Source organism: Uloborus diversus, chromosome 1 (assembly GCF_026930045.1).
Source record: "Uloborus diversus isolate 005 chromosome 1, Udiv.v.3.1, whole genome shotgun sequence".
In the NCBI taxonomy this organism is placed as follows: Eukaryota; Metazoa; Arthropoda; class Arachnida; order Araneae; family Uloboridae; genus Uloborus; species Uloborus diversus.
In genome coordinates, this window is record NC_072731.1 from 64,714,097 (window position 1) to 64,731,850 (window position 17,754).

Here is a 17,754-nt window from a genome sequence, read left to right on the forward strand (position 1 = left end):
AAGATGTTTGTGTGTGTGTGTGGCGCGCATCCCGGGAAAACGGTAAGGCCTAGAAAGATGAAATTTGGTATACAGGTGAAGTTTTTGCTGAAGTTGTGCACCTCGGGCTTCGATTTTTGATATTTTAATTAGAAAAAATGTTATTTAATGTTTTATGCGTTTTTTTGCACTTTTTAGTACTTTTTACCTCACAGACCCCGAACCAATCGCACCACAGAAATATTTTTGCTACTATAGTGTAGGAAATTTAATTTTAAATAGGATGAAAGAAAAAATTTTGAAGATAGAGCAATTTTTGTATTTTTTATAAATTTTTGAAAAAACCTTTATTTCGCATTTTTTTCTGGGTTTAGTTTTTTCGAAACCCATCCTGCAAAAAGTATTGAGCCCTCAATTCCAAAATTTTAGTTGGTAACAGTAAAAACATTCCGCCCCCTTCAGAAGAAAAAAGTTTTTAAAAATACGCAAAAGTTTTTTTATTACAATTTTTTAAATGCAGAACACGACGTGACCTGTAAGCATTGCCGGCTGAGTTCCGCACTTCCTAATCACGTGACCTAACTGAAATCGTTTGCTTTCTCTTCATTTTTTTTTTTTTTCCCAACGTTCAAAGATTTCATATCTTTATTTTCCCAACTTCTTTTTTTTTTTTTTTTTTTCTGAACGTTTTGCTATATTTATGGGTACTTACTTAGAGCCTTTTTTTGCGTGCAATTTTAAGTAAATAAATAAAGTCCGCGGTATTTTGCATGATTTTTGTAGGGATTGGTGGTTAGGTTTGGTAGATAGAGAGATGATATTAAGCAAAAAATGTTTGTTTTTTTTAAATTTTTTACATAGAAAAGGATTGTTGATTACTATCAGAGGTAGATATGCATGGATCGTATAGATAGATAGATAGAGAGAAAGAGGGACTATATATGGACAAATATAGAGGTGGATACAGTAGATGAACAGTAAGAAATAGAGGAATTTCAACGGGGGATCAATGACCCCCCTCCCCACACACAAACACACCATGACTTTGAAAAAACAATGCTTTCACATAAAAGTGGAAGTGCTTTTTGTTAGTTTCCGACAAAATTTGCATGAAAAGTATTTTTGTGCTTCCCCCCCCCCTTTAAAAATATTACAAAGGACATAACGGGAGATAGATCTAGAAAATACTTTGTTTAACACAAAATTTATTTAAGGAGCCGCCGAAGAAGCCAACGTTGGCGTAAAAAGGCGAATGATAATATTGATATATAGAGAAAAACATTGATTAATACCGTCGCTAAATTGTATAATCAGCCGCCGAAGGCGGCAACCCTGGCGCAAAAAGGTGAATTGCGTAAAAAGGCGGACCAGCTGGTCGCCGCAGGCGGCTAGTTGACAATAAAAGAAAAAAGATGATCTTCGGCTAATCACAAGTTACAAAACTTCATTTTTTTTTTTTTTTAAAGAAATGTATCTTTTTTTTTTTTTTAAGCCTGGTCGCGCCATGCCGTTTCACTGCTGCTCCGCTGGGACTGATTAAAACTCGGTGATGTTCATGCAAAACACGACATACATATGCATCGCCGCTTACACACCATGGGGGGGGGGGGGCATACGAAGGCCTACCCGCTTTGGGCTACCCTACCCTAATACAGTTTTTATATCTTTGGTAATTTTAAATTTAAAAAGTGTGTACTGATGATGTCTTTTTTATTTCTTTAAATTTCTCAAGCTTTCAAAATATCATGCTTTTGCTTTTTGTAGTTCAATATCACAGAAACTGATGAAGCCCAAAACCGATTGTCTCCACCTTTAACTTGTGTTGGCGGAACGTGTCGTTGGAGAGCAAATTTAGATGTCTTTTTGGATGCCATTGAAAACCACTTCGACAGCTTTTGGACTCCAAGCTCTGGGACTTTCATCAATTCTGCGCTATTTATATATGGCACCGTTTCAGAATTCAAAGTGTAAGTGGAATATTTCAATCATTTTTTCATAGCAGTTGTTATCTTTGCATTGTATGCAGTTCTTGCAGTGGCGCAGCGAAGGAAGGGTTTTGGCAGTAACCCCCCTCCCTCCCCCAGAGACATTGCTTTCAACGTAAATGCTAATTCTAATACACATATGAAACGACTGCTTTGATCAGAAAGCCCTTCCAGAAGGTTATTTTTGATCAAAAACCCATCCAGTAAGAGTATATTTCTGGCTGCGCTAGAGAGTTCTTGCACATAGATTTATGCAAGAAAAATATTGGAAAACTGATAATGTTGGATTTTACTTATTTATCTCAACTTACTTATTTATTTATTTTGTAAGATGTACTTCCATTTTGCGCAATTTACTCATGAGAATAAACGAGATATCACTAAAATCCTTTCCAAATCGCTCTTCAGCAGCAACGTTATCATTTCTGAAGAAAAAAAAAACGACTTCACGGTCACAAAAGCCAGTTAGTCCAAACAATGAACACATTGTAGCGTGCATGGAATATGCGATAAAATTTTTGACTTCAGAACATTGTTAGAGGTAGTTATTAAGTAAACATACTAAAAGTCCCCGACCCTAGGGGTTGAGCTAAAGGTGGGAGGGAGGGAGTAAGAAAATTTTGGGCTTCTTGAGAAAATGTCGAAAACGGTGGAAAAAAAGAGTTTGAAATAAAAACTCAAGCGTAAAAAAACTTACTATGAAACTGTTTCTACACATATTTCTCAAATTTCCAATAATTTTCTGGGTATATGTTATAAAAAATTGATAATTTTCGGAAAAATCCTTTCTTTTTGTCAAACATTTGCTCCTAGTGCCTCCCAGGATCAGTATTCATGAAAATTGTCAACGACAAAGTTTTAGAGCTTTAAATTTCCTTCAATTTGATATGCCACTTTGTTATATTTTGTTTGACCAATCAAAAGTTACAGAATTTCAAACACGTACTTTCATGGCAAAAAATAGAACATTTGCCATTTACAAATTTCAAACTGACTCGAAAGGATCGCGCACTTCTTCTTTCTTCAATGAATTCAACAATCCTGATGGATAATAAAGAATTATTTGTGGGTTACTACAACACAAATGATGTTAAGGTGTGTGCGGGGGGGGGGTCGTGAAATTGCGACTCTGTGACAAGGGGGAAGGAAAAAGTAAGAAGTGTGACATCAAGCATTTTTAATACGAATATGTTTATGAAAAGTAGCTTGAAAAACGAATTTTGTGACAAAGGGAAGGGAGGAGGGAGATAGAGGGGCTAAAAATGTTGAAAAAGTGACATTATTTATGGACGGCCCTTTACCAAGGAATCGGGCAAAGATTTGCAAAGTTACGTATATGCAATATGAATTGGTGGACTGAGGACGTGCAGAAAGTCAGCACTATACATATTGTTTAAGGAAATTAATAACGACATTGATTTAATTAAACTTGAAAATGTTGTTACTGATTATATCTATAGTCTACAAAACTGTTAGGCAAAAAGAGACGATTGTATAAACCATATGGACATCAATGTCAGTTAGAAAATTGAAACGACGGTCAAACAAGGTTTCTGCCCAACTTTCATAATAACAGTCAGCTGACAAATCCGCTAATGATGAAGCTGTTGAAAAATGAGACAAATACGCTCCGACCTTTAGGTGATGTTGACATTGATATTGCGAAGATGGCTATCTCAAATGGCAAAATTCTTTGGTAGCTATCATTTGAGAGGAAGTACTCCTGGTTGTCCTGTTGATAGCTAAATCCCAACTGATCACAACATTCTGCCAGAAATCTAAAATCATACAACATGTATCTAAGGTATATACACCTTAGTTATCCTTTGTTATTACCCTTGTATATCAACATCAACAGTTCTTCTTCCCCTGAATCCATTGAGGTAGCTGAGGTCATATGTATCTTTCATGGTATGGTGCTCTAGTCTAAGAAAAGTCCCTCAATGAGTTCCGTTACAGATCATTTATCAAAGTAGCTGCAAACATCAAGACTGATCTCTAACTCTGCCGTACCACTAAGTTAACCTGTAGCTAGGAACTTAATGCTGAAGTATCGGATTGGGGGTTTGGGAAAGGAGGAATGACCAACTCGTGCTGAGACTCTCGGAATTGGATGTTGCTCCTGACAGAATCTTGAAGATGATTTTGACAGATTGCTTTTCTACAAGACTCTAGGAGGTCACTTGTAGAAAATCATCGTTTAGACTACTCTGTCGCAAGCTTGCCTTGCAAGGGCAGTTGCAACAACGGAATCAATATATTTATACAGGACGAAGGGGACGACGATATGGCATCAATACATTACCAATTTCTAAGAACAACTTTTCCACTGCTGGTGACATGACCCTTCTTTCTCAGAATAGATCCAAGATGTTCACTTAAAGATGATATTTTCATTTTCTAATTACTGTCAGTCCATATTCCATGTAAACACTTTCAAAATCTGATTAGTAATGATGTAATAAAAACTATAATTACAAAAAGGTGCTGCCGGTCAGCTAAATTTACCTTATTTCTATTATTAAAATTGTCATTATCTTGCTATAGGGGCCGTGGTAGCCCGATCGGTAGAGTGTCGGATTCGGGGCCGGAGGGTCCTGGGTTCGAACCTCGATGGTCGAAGACCCACCGTCGTCATTAAAGGGGACTGGGCGACGTTAAATATGCTCGTGGTCTCAATGTGTCCTCCAAGTGAAACGATACCTCTGGGGGTGCTAGCATTAGGTAGCTATTAGCTCCTGGACTAGTTCTAAATTCTCATTAACTGTTCGATTCGGTGATGGTGCTGCCATCTATCGGTATATAAAATAATGGAGGCAAGGCACTTAGTATGCAGTCCTCGACATAAATACAGTTGTAGTCAGTTGTGACTCTGAATAGGAATAGGATCTTGCTATAGCGTCACATATTCATTTCAATAAGAGTAACGAAATTGAGTACATGCTAGAACTTCATAGTTTTTGATTGCTTGTCAGCTGTGTGTCGCTGTGATTGGGAAATTGCTTCGTATTTCTTTGGCACATAAAACTGTCAGGGTCCTCGTCACATGATTGCTGCACAAGATCCCTTGAGCGCCTGCTTGGCACAGACACTTTGCGACAAAAAGAAGGAGATTATTTCTTTTCCCGAAAAGTATTGGTTTCCAAGAACGCGTACCTAAAATAACACTGGAAATATGACATATATGTATGAAAACAATTTCACAATAAATTTAGTTAACTTTTACTTTTATTCGGAACACATTTTTGCTGCCGTTTCCGAGATATAATCGAAAACCACAAAATTTGGGTCCCCCTTCCCACCCTTAACTCCCCTCCCCCCTCAGGGTCGGGGATTTTCAGTATATTTACTCATTAATTACTTCTAACAAATTTCTTAATGAGGAAGTGCTGACTTTCTCCCAGTTCATTTTCGTTAAATACTGCCATGGGTATGGAGCTAATTCATACTGCATATACGTAGTTCTGCAAATCTTGGTAAGGGGCTGTCCATAAAAGATGTTACACTTTTTCTCAACATTTTTGACCCCCTCCCCAATTGGCACAAAGTACTTTTCATAAACTAATTTTTATAAACATATTCGTATCAAAAAATGCTTGATGTGACACTTCTTACTCTTTCCCTCCCCCTTGTCACAGAGTCACAATTTTATGACCCCCCCCCCTCAACCCTTAAACGTCATTTGTGCTGTAGTAATCCACAAATACTTTTTTAATTCTCATCAGTATTGTCGAGTTCATTGAAGAAAGAGGAAGTGCGAGATCCTTTCGAGTCAGTTTGAAATTTGTGTGTGGCAAGTGTTCCATTTTTTGCCATGAAATTGCGTGTTTGAAATTCTGTAACTTTTGACTTGCAACAAAATAGCATATCAAATTGAAGGAAATTTAAAGCTCTAAAACTTTGTAGTTGACAATTTTCATGAATACTTGATTCTGGGAGGCACTAGGACCAAATATGTGACAAAAAGAGAGAATTGTTTGGAAAATCATCGATCTTTCATAACATAAACCAGGAAAATAATTGGAAATTTGACAAATATGTGTAGAACAAGTTTCATAGAAAGTTTATTTAACTTGGGTTTTTATTTTAAACGCATTTTTTCCACCGTTTCCGACTTTTCTCGAAAAACCCAAAATTTTCTTCCCCCCTTCCTCCTACCTTTAGTTCACCCCCAGGGTCGGGAACTTTTAGTACTTACTTACTAGCTATCCCTAACAATATACTGAAGTCAAAAATTATCGCATATTCCATGCACGCTACACCCCTATTTTGAGCACCATTGACTGGATGACTCATTGACTGGCGGCATCAAGCAACCACGGCCTATGGATCCATGCCCGATGCAGTTAAAAAATGTTTGCCAATTTTGGACTTATTTGTATAATTGTTCTCGTAAAAGGTTTTATCACACATGGGGCAACTATAAGCGCCAGGCGAAAGTCTACACCGACGATATTGAGAGGGCCGCTGCTATTTAAATGTTTGGGTCCAGGGGCAAAACAAAAAGCTATGCGGCTTCTACAGAAAACATTTCAGGAAGTAATTTGATGCTGTTGCATCGGCTAAAAACCCACGCCCGATGCAGTTTCTAAATTTTTGCCAATTTCGGACTTATTTGAATAACTTTCCTCGTTCAAGGCTCTCAGATATGGGGCAACTATAGGCGCCGGACAACGGTCAAAAGCGACAAGGGGCATCTAGCTGAGATGCTGGAACTCTCCCACGGCATATTTTGAAATTGAAGCTCCAAAAACGTAATTTTATACTATCCTCAATAATGCTACGAAAAAGTCTTCTACGAAAGAATTTTTTCAGAATTGTAATCTTTAAAGACGGAATTGATGCTCATATCTTAACAATTTAGTGATAGGGATTGCAACTTTGTAAATGAGTTATTCGAAGTTCTAAAAACTCAATTTTTAGACGATCCTACATGATATTAGAGGGGTTCGGTGGCTCTCCCCTGAAAAGTATTTTAAGTGAAGTCCCAAAAAAAAAAAAATACATTACAGCACATCTTTAATGATGTCAAGGTAAAAAATGAGTTTCGGTACGCTACTCCAGATTTTTTAACAAATTGAAGTTCTAAAGAAAAATAAACTTAACTTGAACAGACCTTCCATGATGTTACGAGGCGGAGGTTTGGGGTTTTATACAAGTGTTAGTATCTGGAAGTCAACTATCCCTTCCTTAAATATTATCTGGATCCGCCCTTGGGAGGTCCTGACAGGGCCGCTGCTATTCGTTCGGATTACTATAGAAAACAATGTTTCTTCAAATATTGTTTAGCCTGTTTTTTTTTTTTTTTTTATTAATTTTAATCAATATCTAATTTTTTACATTATGAACTAAAGCACAGATTAAAGACTAACTATTTTGCAGGAATGAAGACGAGGCCAACATACGTGCATTGTTCCCGAACGCAGAACTTATTGGAGTTGAAGGAGCTGGACATATTATTCATGGATTTTACCCTCAATTTGAAAATGAAGTTTTGAACTTTCTGAATAAAAACAATTAATATTTAAAAAACTATTTTTGTCTTGTAATTTGTTGATTAACGAGGATGTGGAGCAACACATTTCTGTTGTACTGTCATGTCTTTTCTAGTTATAATGTCTTATTCTCCTGATTTATAGCAAACTTATCACATGGACGAACATCAGGGTCAATTAAAAAAAATACTGTCTTGGACACTCCTTGTTATCAGGGTTATTCACGTAGCTGAATTACATGTGTGAGCCAAGAAAACTTTGCATGGGCGATCATTGGGCATAAAATGTAAAACTTTTTTGGCGCACTACTAGGGATTGCAATACCGGTATACCGGTTTACCGAATACCGGTATTTCGAGAAATTTTGCGATTTCGTAATACCGGTATTTACTGAGGTAAAATACCGGTATTTTCTGCATTAGCTGAAAATAATAAATAGTTTAAATTAAAGAATTTTCAATTTAACTTATCAAAAATCTACTTATACTTTAAGTGTACATTTCTTTTTAAGCGATACAGAACTATAATATCAATCTATTGATGTAACAAGCAACGATAAAATTAAAAATTTTAAAAAACCCCGACTGAGTCGCAACTGTAGAACCAAGAGAGAAAATTGAAAATAATTTAGAAAATTAAATAATATTAATTAAATAAATAGAAACTGGCAACAGATAAAAAAAATTAAATCATTATTTGCTTGTCGGCAAACAACATAGAGTAAAAAATATACATAGAGAGGCCCCGTCTATGGTAAAAAGGAGACGAAATTGAAGCCGGAATTATGGGATACAGCTGTGCAATGATGAGCGGGGTTATGATAACATGATTGCTTCGCGAGAATAGTTTTTACCAATCTCGCAAAGGGACCGTATAAAGTAGCTGGCGGATTGGTTTGCATTTTAATTCATGTTTTAATGCAATTTCAAAAACGTGCTTCATAAATTTACGACGATATCTAAGTTTAAATTATCAACCAACTGAGATTCAGTAATGGACTGTTTTGAATCACAAGATGTATCTCAAGAAGCTAAGGATCTTGGGATACAGCGGTGCAACTTCCGGCTTCAATTTCTTAGTATAGCTGGGCCTCTCTATGTAATTTCTTTACTCTATGGTAAACAATGAATTCGGTTATCAATCGCGTGAATAAAGGCTTAGCCGTTATTAAAATCTGCTTAAAAAACGTTATAATTCGAATTCTATGAAACATGAAAGTTCCAAACAGACGCGGAAACAAATTCTCTTTATTTTGGTATTAAATTTTAAAATTTGTAACTATGTTTTCACTGCAAAAATCACGAAAAATCTTTTAGAGGTTTTTTAATTAATATCTTTGTTAATTAATGTCATCCGAAGATGCAACCTAGATAAGAACATTCTCGATCAACTTTCCTTTCGAACAAATTTTTTTTCTTCAAAATCGGTCCATCCGGAGGTTAAAAAGGCCGTAGCCGGGTTTCTATGTTAAATCTCGATGCTCGATATTTGGCAAAAATAGTTAAGCCTGCCGAAATATTGAGTCGTCTCTTCATTGATGAAAAAGTCAATGTCGTTGTGAATGAAGACACCTGTCGTAGATTAATCTATCTTAAAAAATCATCATAAATTGTTGAAAATTATATCAACTGTCAGTTATTTAAAGTAATTACGACAAACGGTGTCTAAATTATAATAAAGGGGCTTTAATATTCGAAGTTTTTGTCCTATTCGGATCAAGACTGAAAAAGGATTCTCAATAGCATGTTCAAATTATGTATTCGTCTTTATATACAATTTAGCATTCAATAATATTTATTTAAAAACTGTTTAATCATTTTTTAAAATTCCTAATAACTTCATGGATTCTTAGGTTTGGTCTTTGTTTTTTTTTATGGTTTTTTTATGTTTTTTCTTCTGATAAGTTAGTATTTTCGAAAAAAAAATTATTTTTTACTTAGCAGACGATTCTTTGCTGACTTAGTTCAAATGAATTTTTTAGCAATAAAAAATATTTACATTTGTTAAAACGCAAAATTATGAAGAAAAAAAGCACATTTTAATTTTTTTTCTATTGTTCCACCACTTCGAAAAATTTGAAAAACATCCTGAGTATAGAAGAGTATAAAAGACATTTTCTGACAAAATTCGGTGAGTGACACTTTTCAGAAAAGCATTGAAAAAAAAATATTTAAATTTTATTTCCGTCACCAAAAATTGGCTTTTCGTTTAAAAATAATGACCATAAAAATTTTTCATGTATTTTATTCCTAAGAATAAGGAAAAAAACTAGCATTCGTTAATTTTGAATTTTACTATAAAAAATAAAATCGAAAAATCAGGGGTTTTTTTTGAAAAACTCAAAGGTTGTTTGAGACAAAGAGCTGAAAACTTGGCTAAATTCTTTTTATTCGACACCAAAATAATTCCCCGTGTGCAAGTCGAAAAAACCGCAAGGGCAGATTCAACATAGAAACCCAGCTACGGCCATTGCCTCCAAAAGCACGAGCTGATGGAATATCATCAAGTAGTGGAAAGATTGCAAAATGATACTTTCATTTCTAGATAGATTAATCGCATTTTTGTGCGTTTTTGTACCACCATGTTTTATTTTTTCTATTTCCCTGATCACTCACTTTCCCCTTCGGGATAGTTAATTTCGAGTGTAATTTCGAATGTATTTGTTCTGTGAATAATTTATTCCAACTATCAATTGCAGTTATACTTCATGATATTTTCTTTAAATATTTGTCTTAACTGTACTGAATATTGGCAAGAAATATGTTCTTGTGTTAGTAAAACTAATGGCAATTTGTTGTCCCAGTATTGTTTTATTGTCATGTCTCACTTTATACGTGGCGAGATAATATTTAGAAATTATATAGTGCTTTGAAAATTTGCATAGAGGTTAAGCATAATCATTTGAAGCTCATTTTCAGATATTTACATCATTATAATTGTAAAGAATTTTAAAACGAACGCAAAAACGAATGTATGAAACTAATATGATCAAATTTGGTCAAGTTCATCGTAAATTTCAAACCAAAGTGCTGATAATAAAAAATCAAATCTCTCCTGCTTAAGAGAAAATGATGTTAATAATGAAAAAGTATCGTCTTTCGAAAAGAAATTACAACTATACTAGCTTGCAAGTTAACTTGTCAGTGACGTCATTACGCGCGGAGGAAAAACGCTGAGTGAAAAGACCGCCTGTAGGTTTGTAAGGAGGATCTCCGATAAGACACCGCACTCGCAGTTGCCTGCTTGGCGAATTAATCCGCTTTGGCATACTTCACACGGAACTGATTTTTATGTTAGAGTCGAGCCCGTAGGAATCGCAGTTTTACGGGATAAAAATGAGAAATTAAAATGTTTGGTACGCTCGGCAGAAGAGGGGGGGGGGGACTTATTAAGCAGGATCTACTTTCAGTCGAGAAACCAATGAGCGGTATGACAGAATAGAAATTGATTTTCATTTTATTGAATAAAAAATGCTCCCCCCCCACCACTTTATAAAAAACGGTATTTAATTCAAGTATTTTGTTCTAAAAATTGTTTCCTCTTCTCAGAAATATAAAAGTCGTTACTGGTAGAAATTATTACTTTTTTTTTATTTCAAAAAAAGCCTGACAAATTTTCTCAAAAACAATCGTAATGCATTAAAATTTACTGAAAAAAAGAAACCTAGGTAAGCAATGTGATTAATGTTCTTACGCTATGAGAAAAACTTGCAAAATGTACTTCATAAACTTTCTACATAAATTTATTATGTGATCAAGTATTTTACACTACAGAGAATGAATAATGATTACTTTTTCTTTCTTTTTTTTTTTTCAAGGAGGGGGGGGGGGCATCCACTCGGTCTCGTGGGTCAGTAGCGCAGCCAGAAAAATTTACTGGGGAATCTTCAAAATCGAAAATTATTGATTTTTATTTTTATTCAGTTCTAATGTAAAAATATCATTCAATATATTCAACCAAAGTTTCTATGACTTGATAACTGTTCATTAATACATCACTATAGTTAGGGCAAACCTAACTTGGCAGCAATATAAATTCTACGCAGATCCTAATCACAGCATTAGACACTGCCAGGTTAGGTTAGCCTCAACTGCAGGAAAGTATTTTTTGTATTGATATATAAAAAGGACTTTGAAACAAAGAAAAGCAGAAGGGGGATGGGTAAAAAAACACAATATATTTATGATTCCCACTGGTAAGTTTTTGATAACCTCGAAATTCCTTTAAAATGCCCTTGAAATGATAAATATTCAAGCAATGCAATGCAATTAAAATATTCAAGAAACTTTTTTAAAAATTACTTTTGGGGTTGTTTGGGGAAAGTGGGTCACCCCTTTAAAACTGAAATATGGATATAGCTTTTATACTTTTTTACACTGATCATATGATATTTCATTACAGTGATTGGTCTTGCATATATTTTGGGTTTCTCGGAATTTTTTTCTAGGTCATAGAACTTTGTCCAAAAAAAAAAATCTGATTTTTTTTTCTTTTTTTTTTTTTTTTTTTTGCGAGTTTAAGCAACATTTTTCAAAAAAGTGTTTCTAGGTTAGTTTTTATTATTTTTTTATAATAATTAAACTTTTGTGTATAGTTTATCTTAAAGTGCATATTGCAGCAAGAATTTTTCAAAGAAGTGTTTCCAGGTTAGTTTTTATTTTTTTTTTAATAATAATTAAACTTTTGTGTATAGTTTAACTTAAAGTGCATATTGCAGCAAGAATTTTTATTGTTAATAAGTGTTTAAGAAGAGGGGTTTCACTTACCCCGTACATTTTTACTATATAGGAAGTGGGTCCAATCCTAATAGTGAGGAATTTATAATCAATAGCAACTCTGATGAAATATTTATATTAGTGAAATACACAACAACTATGACGATCTAGTATGAATTGGTAGTTCAGCTACAGAAGTACTAAAACTGGTGATTTTGTCTTTGTGAAACTTACATAAAGAAAACCATAAATTACTGTTGAAAGTTGATGTTACAAATTAAAAAAAATACTGCTGAATTCGCAAGAACTAAAAGAAATTGTGTCGATTTTTATTGACTTGTTGCAGATGATTTTGGAGTTATTACTGAGGATGAAGTGATACTAGTTCTCCCTTCTTAGCCAACTTTAAATTGACACAGCAATTTTGGGTTTCCAATTTCCTTTTGAACTTAGTTTTGGCCACTTTATCAAGAATGATCTTAATCAACTGTATTACGTTATCCAACGCACCTTTAAATATAAAAGTAAAATACGTACCAATAGGCTTTCAATAAATTTCACAGATGTAATTGTTTTGGTGCATTCAATGAGAGGTTCTTTGTAAACTTGAACCCAGGCGTGCGCAGGACTTCAAAAATGGGGGTACCACTGTACAGGGAGGTTGAAATTACAATGGGAAAGGCTCCCATGCTTGCTTGCTTAAGGAAAATTTTTAAGTATTGTGAGAAAAAATCATTTTAAAAGCGTAGGAGGTAAGAAGGTAATGAAACCAAAAATCTAAAATTTCAGCCATTTTTGTATTAACTTTTGTTTTTACGAGCTAATGGGGGTACCACGGTACCCTTGGTGACCCCCGTGCGCACGCCTATAAACTCGAAACATGTGTATGCAGCTCTGCCTATTTATGGGATTAACCAGGGCTGCGGAGTCGGAAGGAAAATGGCCGACTCCTATTTTTCTAAATTGAAAAGGATTACTTGTAATTTGCCCCTTTTTAATGTTTGACAAATATATATTGATCAAATCGTATGCTTTCAATTTTTGAAAGCTGTAACTTGAGAGAAAAAAAAGCGCTTTTTTTCTAAGTCTAAGTTCTTGAGAGGGGGTCGTTTGTCCCGGGTAACACCTATCTGGTAGGTGTCACCCGAATTTGATTTCAGAGTTTATAAAAAATATAAATACTTTAATTCCGAAAATTTTCCCGAATATATTTTTAATTATATTTCATCAATAAAATTTCAACGAAAATAGGGCACATATACGTCAGGAGCAAATTTTACCCAAGATACGGCAGTATATAAATTTGTACGAATAGCTTTTGCTATACCTATATTTCTTCTTCGCTAAATTTTTAATTTAAATTTTATTGGCTGCTTTAGAGTTACCCTTAATATGAATATTTTAAGATTAGTAACTGTAATTATTGAGTGTTGTAACCAAAAAATCATTTACACTTATTTTGTTCCATACTTTTTAGTGAGAACTAAGCTTATAGAAATATTCTTAATAATAATTTTTAAAAAACATTAGATTGTTTCATCGGATCTTTTGGATTCGTGCTTTCGCGCCAGAACTTATTTGAATTTGCCGAACACCCTCAAAAGTTTAAACCCGAGATACGGGTCTCCGCTTACTAAATTGTTACATTCCTTTTACTATTTTATAACTGAGATCGAACAAAACACTATACTTCTATTTTTATTTGAAAGTGATTACTTGGGAATGCTAGGCAACAAAACCGTTTGATGACAGTTGCTATTAGTTAAGTTAAAAAGCAAGCAAACTAGGGGACGGCTACAGAATGTTCGGTAAGCGCTCATGCTAGCTGATTGCCATAACGGCAGTTATTTTCTCATTTGTAGCTTTTTATACATGTAATCGAACCAATTAGTGGTCAGTTTTCAAAAAATGTAAGGAGAGTCAGTGAAAATGAAAGAAAAAAAATCCTGGAGTCGGAGTCGGCATGTTTTTTAACGACTCCGACTCCTTTACCCCAAAATCAGTCCAACTCCGACTCCACAGCCCTGGATTTAACGCTGTAATATTTTCTTTTCTGCAGCACCAGCCGCTAATAAAAATCACATTTGTTCTGACATTTGATTTTATAACAGTGTTATATTTTTAATGCGAAATTTTTCTGCTTTTTATTATACTGTATTTTTTAGGTTTATTTTCTGCTATTTCATTTTTTTGAGCAATCACGATTGCTTATTGCTTTCACTTGACTGTTGAATTATGTTAGATGATTTTCCCCCCGCCATCACCCTCTGCAGCACCACCTTCGACCTGCCTCTCCCATGCTGCCCCTCTAGCGAGCACCGTCTCTAGGTTGCGTCCATATCCCTCACACACGCACGCACGCACGCATGCATACACGCGCACACACACACACACTTACAAAGGCCTGCACACACACTTACCTTCACACACACACATACCTTCACACACACACACATGCCTGCACACAGACACAAACACACACTCGTGATTGCGAAAAACATAATTTGAATTCAAGATGTCAAAATTCAAATCAATTTTTTAATTTTTTTTAATGTCTTGCCTAATTATAATATGTTATTTTTCATGTCAGTTGTTTCCGCGCTGGAAAAAACTGCCCCAGACAAAATATCAATTTTATGCCAATGTTTTTTTTTTTGGGGGGGGGGGGGATGTAAACGCATTTCCATTTTACATCGCAAATTTATCCACATTAAGTGTAATTGGTAATCTATATATATAAAGTTTAAAATAAATCCGAACAAAAGCCAGCTTTGTTGAATTAGCTGCTTTACAGTTTAGAACAAACATGATCCATATAAACACTGTATATGATTTGAGAACTCATAATCATGGCAACCTGTTATGTCATAAATAAGGAATCATGCATTTATCTTACATACAAATAGAAACCAAAGTTGTTTAAATTATCATTACAAATTACAATTTTTTCAACTGATTTTGTGGTATGTTATTCTCTTTGGTAACTGATAAATTGTATGATCATCATTAAAATTAAGAAAGTTCAACATTGCCAGATATTTTTGATTTCTCTATAAGTGCAAAGGGTTATTAAATTTTAATAACATGATAATAAATAATGATTAAGAATTAAGAAAACATTGAAAAGCAACACAATTTAAATTTAACAAGAGAGTTTTTTTCTTTCTCTCATTAAAATTATTATAATATGATAAAATTGTTAAGTAACAGTTTCAATTAATTTTGAATTATACTATATTGTAACTTTCATTCAATATATGACAAAAAAAGTTTGATTTCTAATTATCAAACATTTGAATTTGTTTACTATTAGTTGCTGAATATTGAAGTATTCGATAGAACCCAATATACGTTTTATCCACCAAAAACGCAGCATGAATATTCGGTGCATCTCTATAAATGAATATGTTGATTCTTTTCATTTAAGGAACAATTTATAAAACAAAATAGCACATTTAAATTGCTCATTACATACAATTGTGTGTGAAATACTTGAAGTGAAAATAGAGCTTTTTTTACGACGAGATGTTTATTCGGAGATTGACAATTGAAATCAAATTAAAATACATTAAATAACAATTAATAAAACATGTGTATTTGCTGTAAATTTTAAAATATTAGTCTCTGTCACATGGTAATTTCATCTTCGATAATGCACGTAAACAACTAAAACAAGAAAAAATGTCTGAAGTTTTTTGAATCTAGAATCAAAAGTCATATAGGATGAATTAACTAGTCGATGTTGATAAAGAAAATGTTCTAGTCCAACCAAAGCGTTATTTGCATTTCCTTTGGGAATGTAAAAGATTATGATTCATATACAATCGTTTTATTTCTATTAGTTGATCAATTTTAAAATATTTTACGAAACATTATAAAATATTTGATATTGCAATAAAGTTTTAATTGAATTGAATTATGTAATAGTTCTATTGCATCATAGCCATAATTTTACTCATTAACATAGATCTGGATTTTCATTTTGTCCAATATCTTTGCTGTTCTAGACCTTTTACAAAAAACTCGACAAAATACCACCCGCAATTAAAGAAGCCTTAATTTTTAGGATGACATGACTTCTTCTGTACTAAGCATTCCTTCAGAAGCAGTGTCGGTCGAATCGGGATCAAAATGAATTATCAAGTTATCAACAGCAGTATCGCACATTCCATCAAGTTCCCACATTAGTTGTTCTTCTTTAATAATGTGGCCAACGCAGTTCTTCCACGTTTCATCTGAGACATTATCAATAGCTTTTTTTGTCAGCTCTTCCACTTCGTTTTCTTTAAATGTTCTGTTTTCTGCTGCCACCTTCCCTTTGACAACACTCCATATGTTTTCAATGGGATTCAGCTCACAGTGATAAGGGGGAAGTCGCAAAACAGTATGACCATGAAGAGTCGCTATCCTATCAACCCGGTACTCCTCATACTTGCTGCGGACATTTTGTACAAGATTCAAAAGTTCAGCTTTCAGCATATCCGAGTTCCAAGCAATATTTTTTGATGTCAGCCATCGTCGAATGTCATCTTTTTTGGTGGAAGTGTTGGGAATGTTTTCCACAAAAACACTGTGGTATGAAGCGTTGTCGATAACTATAATACTGTTGGGGTCAAGGTTTGGCAGCAATTTATTTTTAAACCATTGTTCATAGTAATCTCCATTCATTTCTTCATGATAATCTCCTTTGCTTTTTTTTGCCTTGAATACATCAGCAGCTCCTTTCACAAAGCCTTTCTCACTTCCAGCATGAGTAATTATTAACCTGGATCCTTTTCCTGTAGGAGCTTTAATCCCGTTGAGAGGCCAGACATAAATGCTTCTTTCGGCCTCTTGATGAAAGTGTCCTGCCACACTGTTTGCTTTGTGTGGCCAAAATTCACCCAGGTTTCATCTGTATAGTACACAGTCCTTCCTTCATTTCGGTAGTGGCGAATTTGCCTCAAATATTTTCGTCTCCAGACTTGGATGTCTTCCCTCTCTATCAGCATAGAATTCCTTGATCTCTTCTTGTACACAAACCCTAAATCTTGCATCAATCTTCTTGTTGTGGCGATTGTCAAATTTGGTAGGTCAGCGTCCTCGTTAATAGTCTTCATGACTTTCGCCACCGTTGGTATTTCGTTTCTTTTAAAAAACAAATGCACTTTCCTTCGAATGGCAGACAGGACGAAGTCGTCGAACTTTTGCATTCGCGTTGCTTTGCCTTTTCTTGCGGGCCTTTTTCTCCCAGGTGTGGAAAAAGAGCCTTGGATCTTAAATTCATTTTGCATTCGTAAGATGCTGCGGGTTGAAACACCTGTCAAGTCCGAAGTTTTGTCCAAAATTTCAGTGACAGAATCGATGGGATTCCTTACTTGCAATTTATGAAACACATTCATAACTATAGTCTTTGCAGAGCTCTTCAAAGCGCTGCCTTGCTTGTGTGGCTGAAACACATAGCTCAATTTTGGCGTCGTAGATTCCATTATCAATGATACAAAAATAGAAAAACGAGCAAGTAAGAAAATAAAACGAGCGAAAATAGTGAACTACAGCGGATGACGAGCGAACGAGAGTGGAGCACTTGAGCAAAATCGC

General features: G+C 34.6%; 2 protein-coding genes across 2 annotated transcripts in view; one reads left to right on the top strand and one right to left on the bottom strand.

Annotated features, from left to right (window-relative positions):
• LOC129234621 (protein ABHD11-like) overlaps window positions 1-10,559 on the top strand; it is a 47,396-nt gene extending 36,837 nt beyond the window's left edge. The window contains exons 6-7 of the mRNA XM_054868654.1: window positions 1,744-1,946; window positions 7,347-10,559. Of these exons, the coding sequence (XP_054724629.1) occupies window positions 1,744-1,946; window positions 7,347-7,485 (342 nt within the window). The 3' untranslated portion in view covers window positions 7,486-10,559. The remainder of the gene's footprint in view (window positions 1-1,743; window positions 1,947-7,346) is intronic.
• Window positions 10,560-16,236: 5,677 nt separating this feature from the next.
• Window positions 16,237-16,842, bottom strand: LOC129223211 (uncharacterized). The gene has a single exon (XM_054857812.1). The coding sequence runs from the start codon at window positions 16,840-16,842 to the stop codon at window positions 16,237-16,239; it is 606 nt and encodes a 201-aa protein (XP_054713787.1).
• Between the last annotated feature and the right edge of the window lie 912 nt (window positions 16,843-17,754).

Excerpts from the sequence above, each read along its gene's own strand:
- LOC129223211 (XM_054857812.1), bottom strand. The coding sequence starts at position 16,842 with ATGAATGGAGATTACTATGAACAATGGTTTAAAAATAAATTGCTGCCA.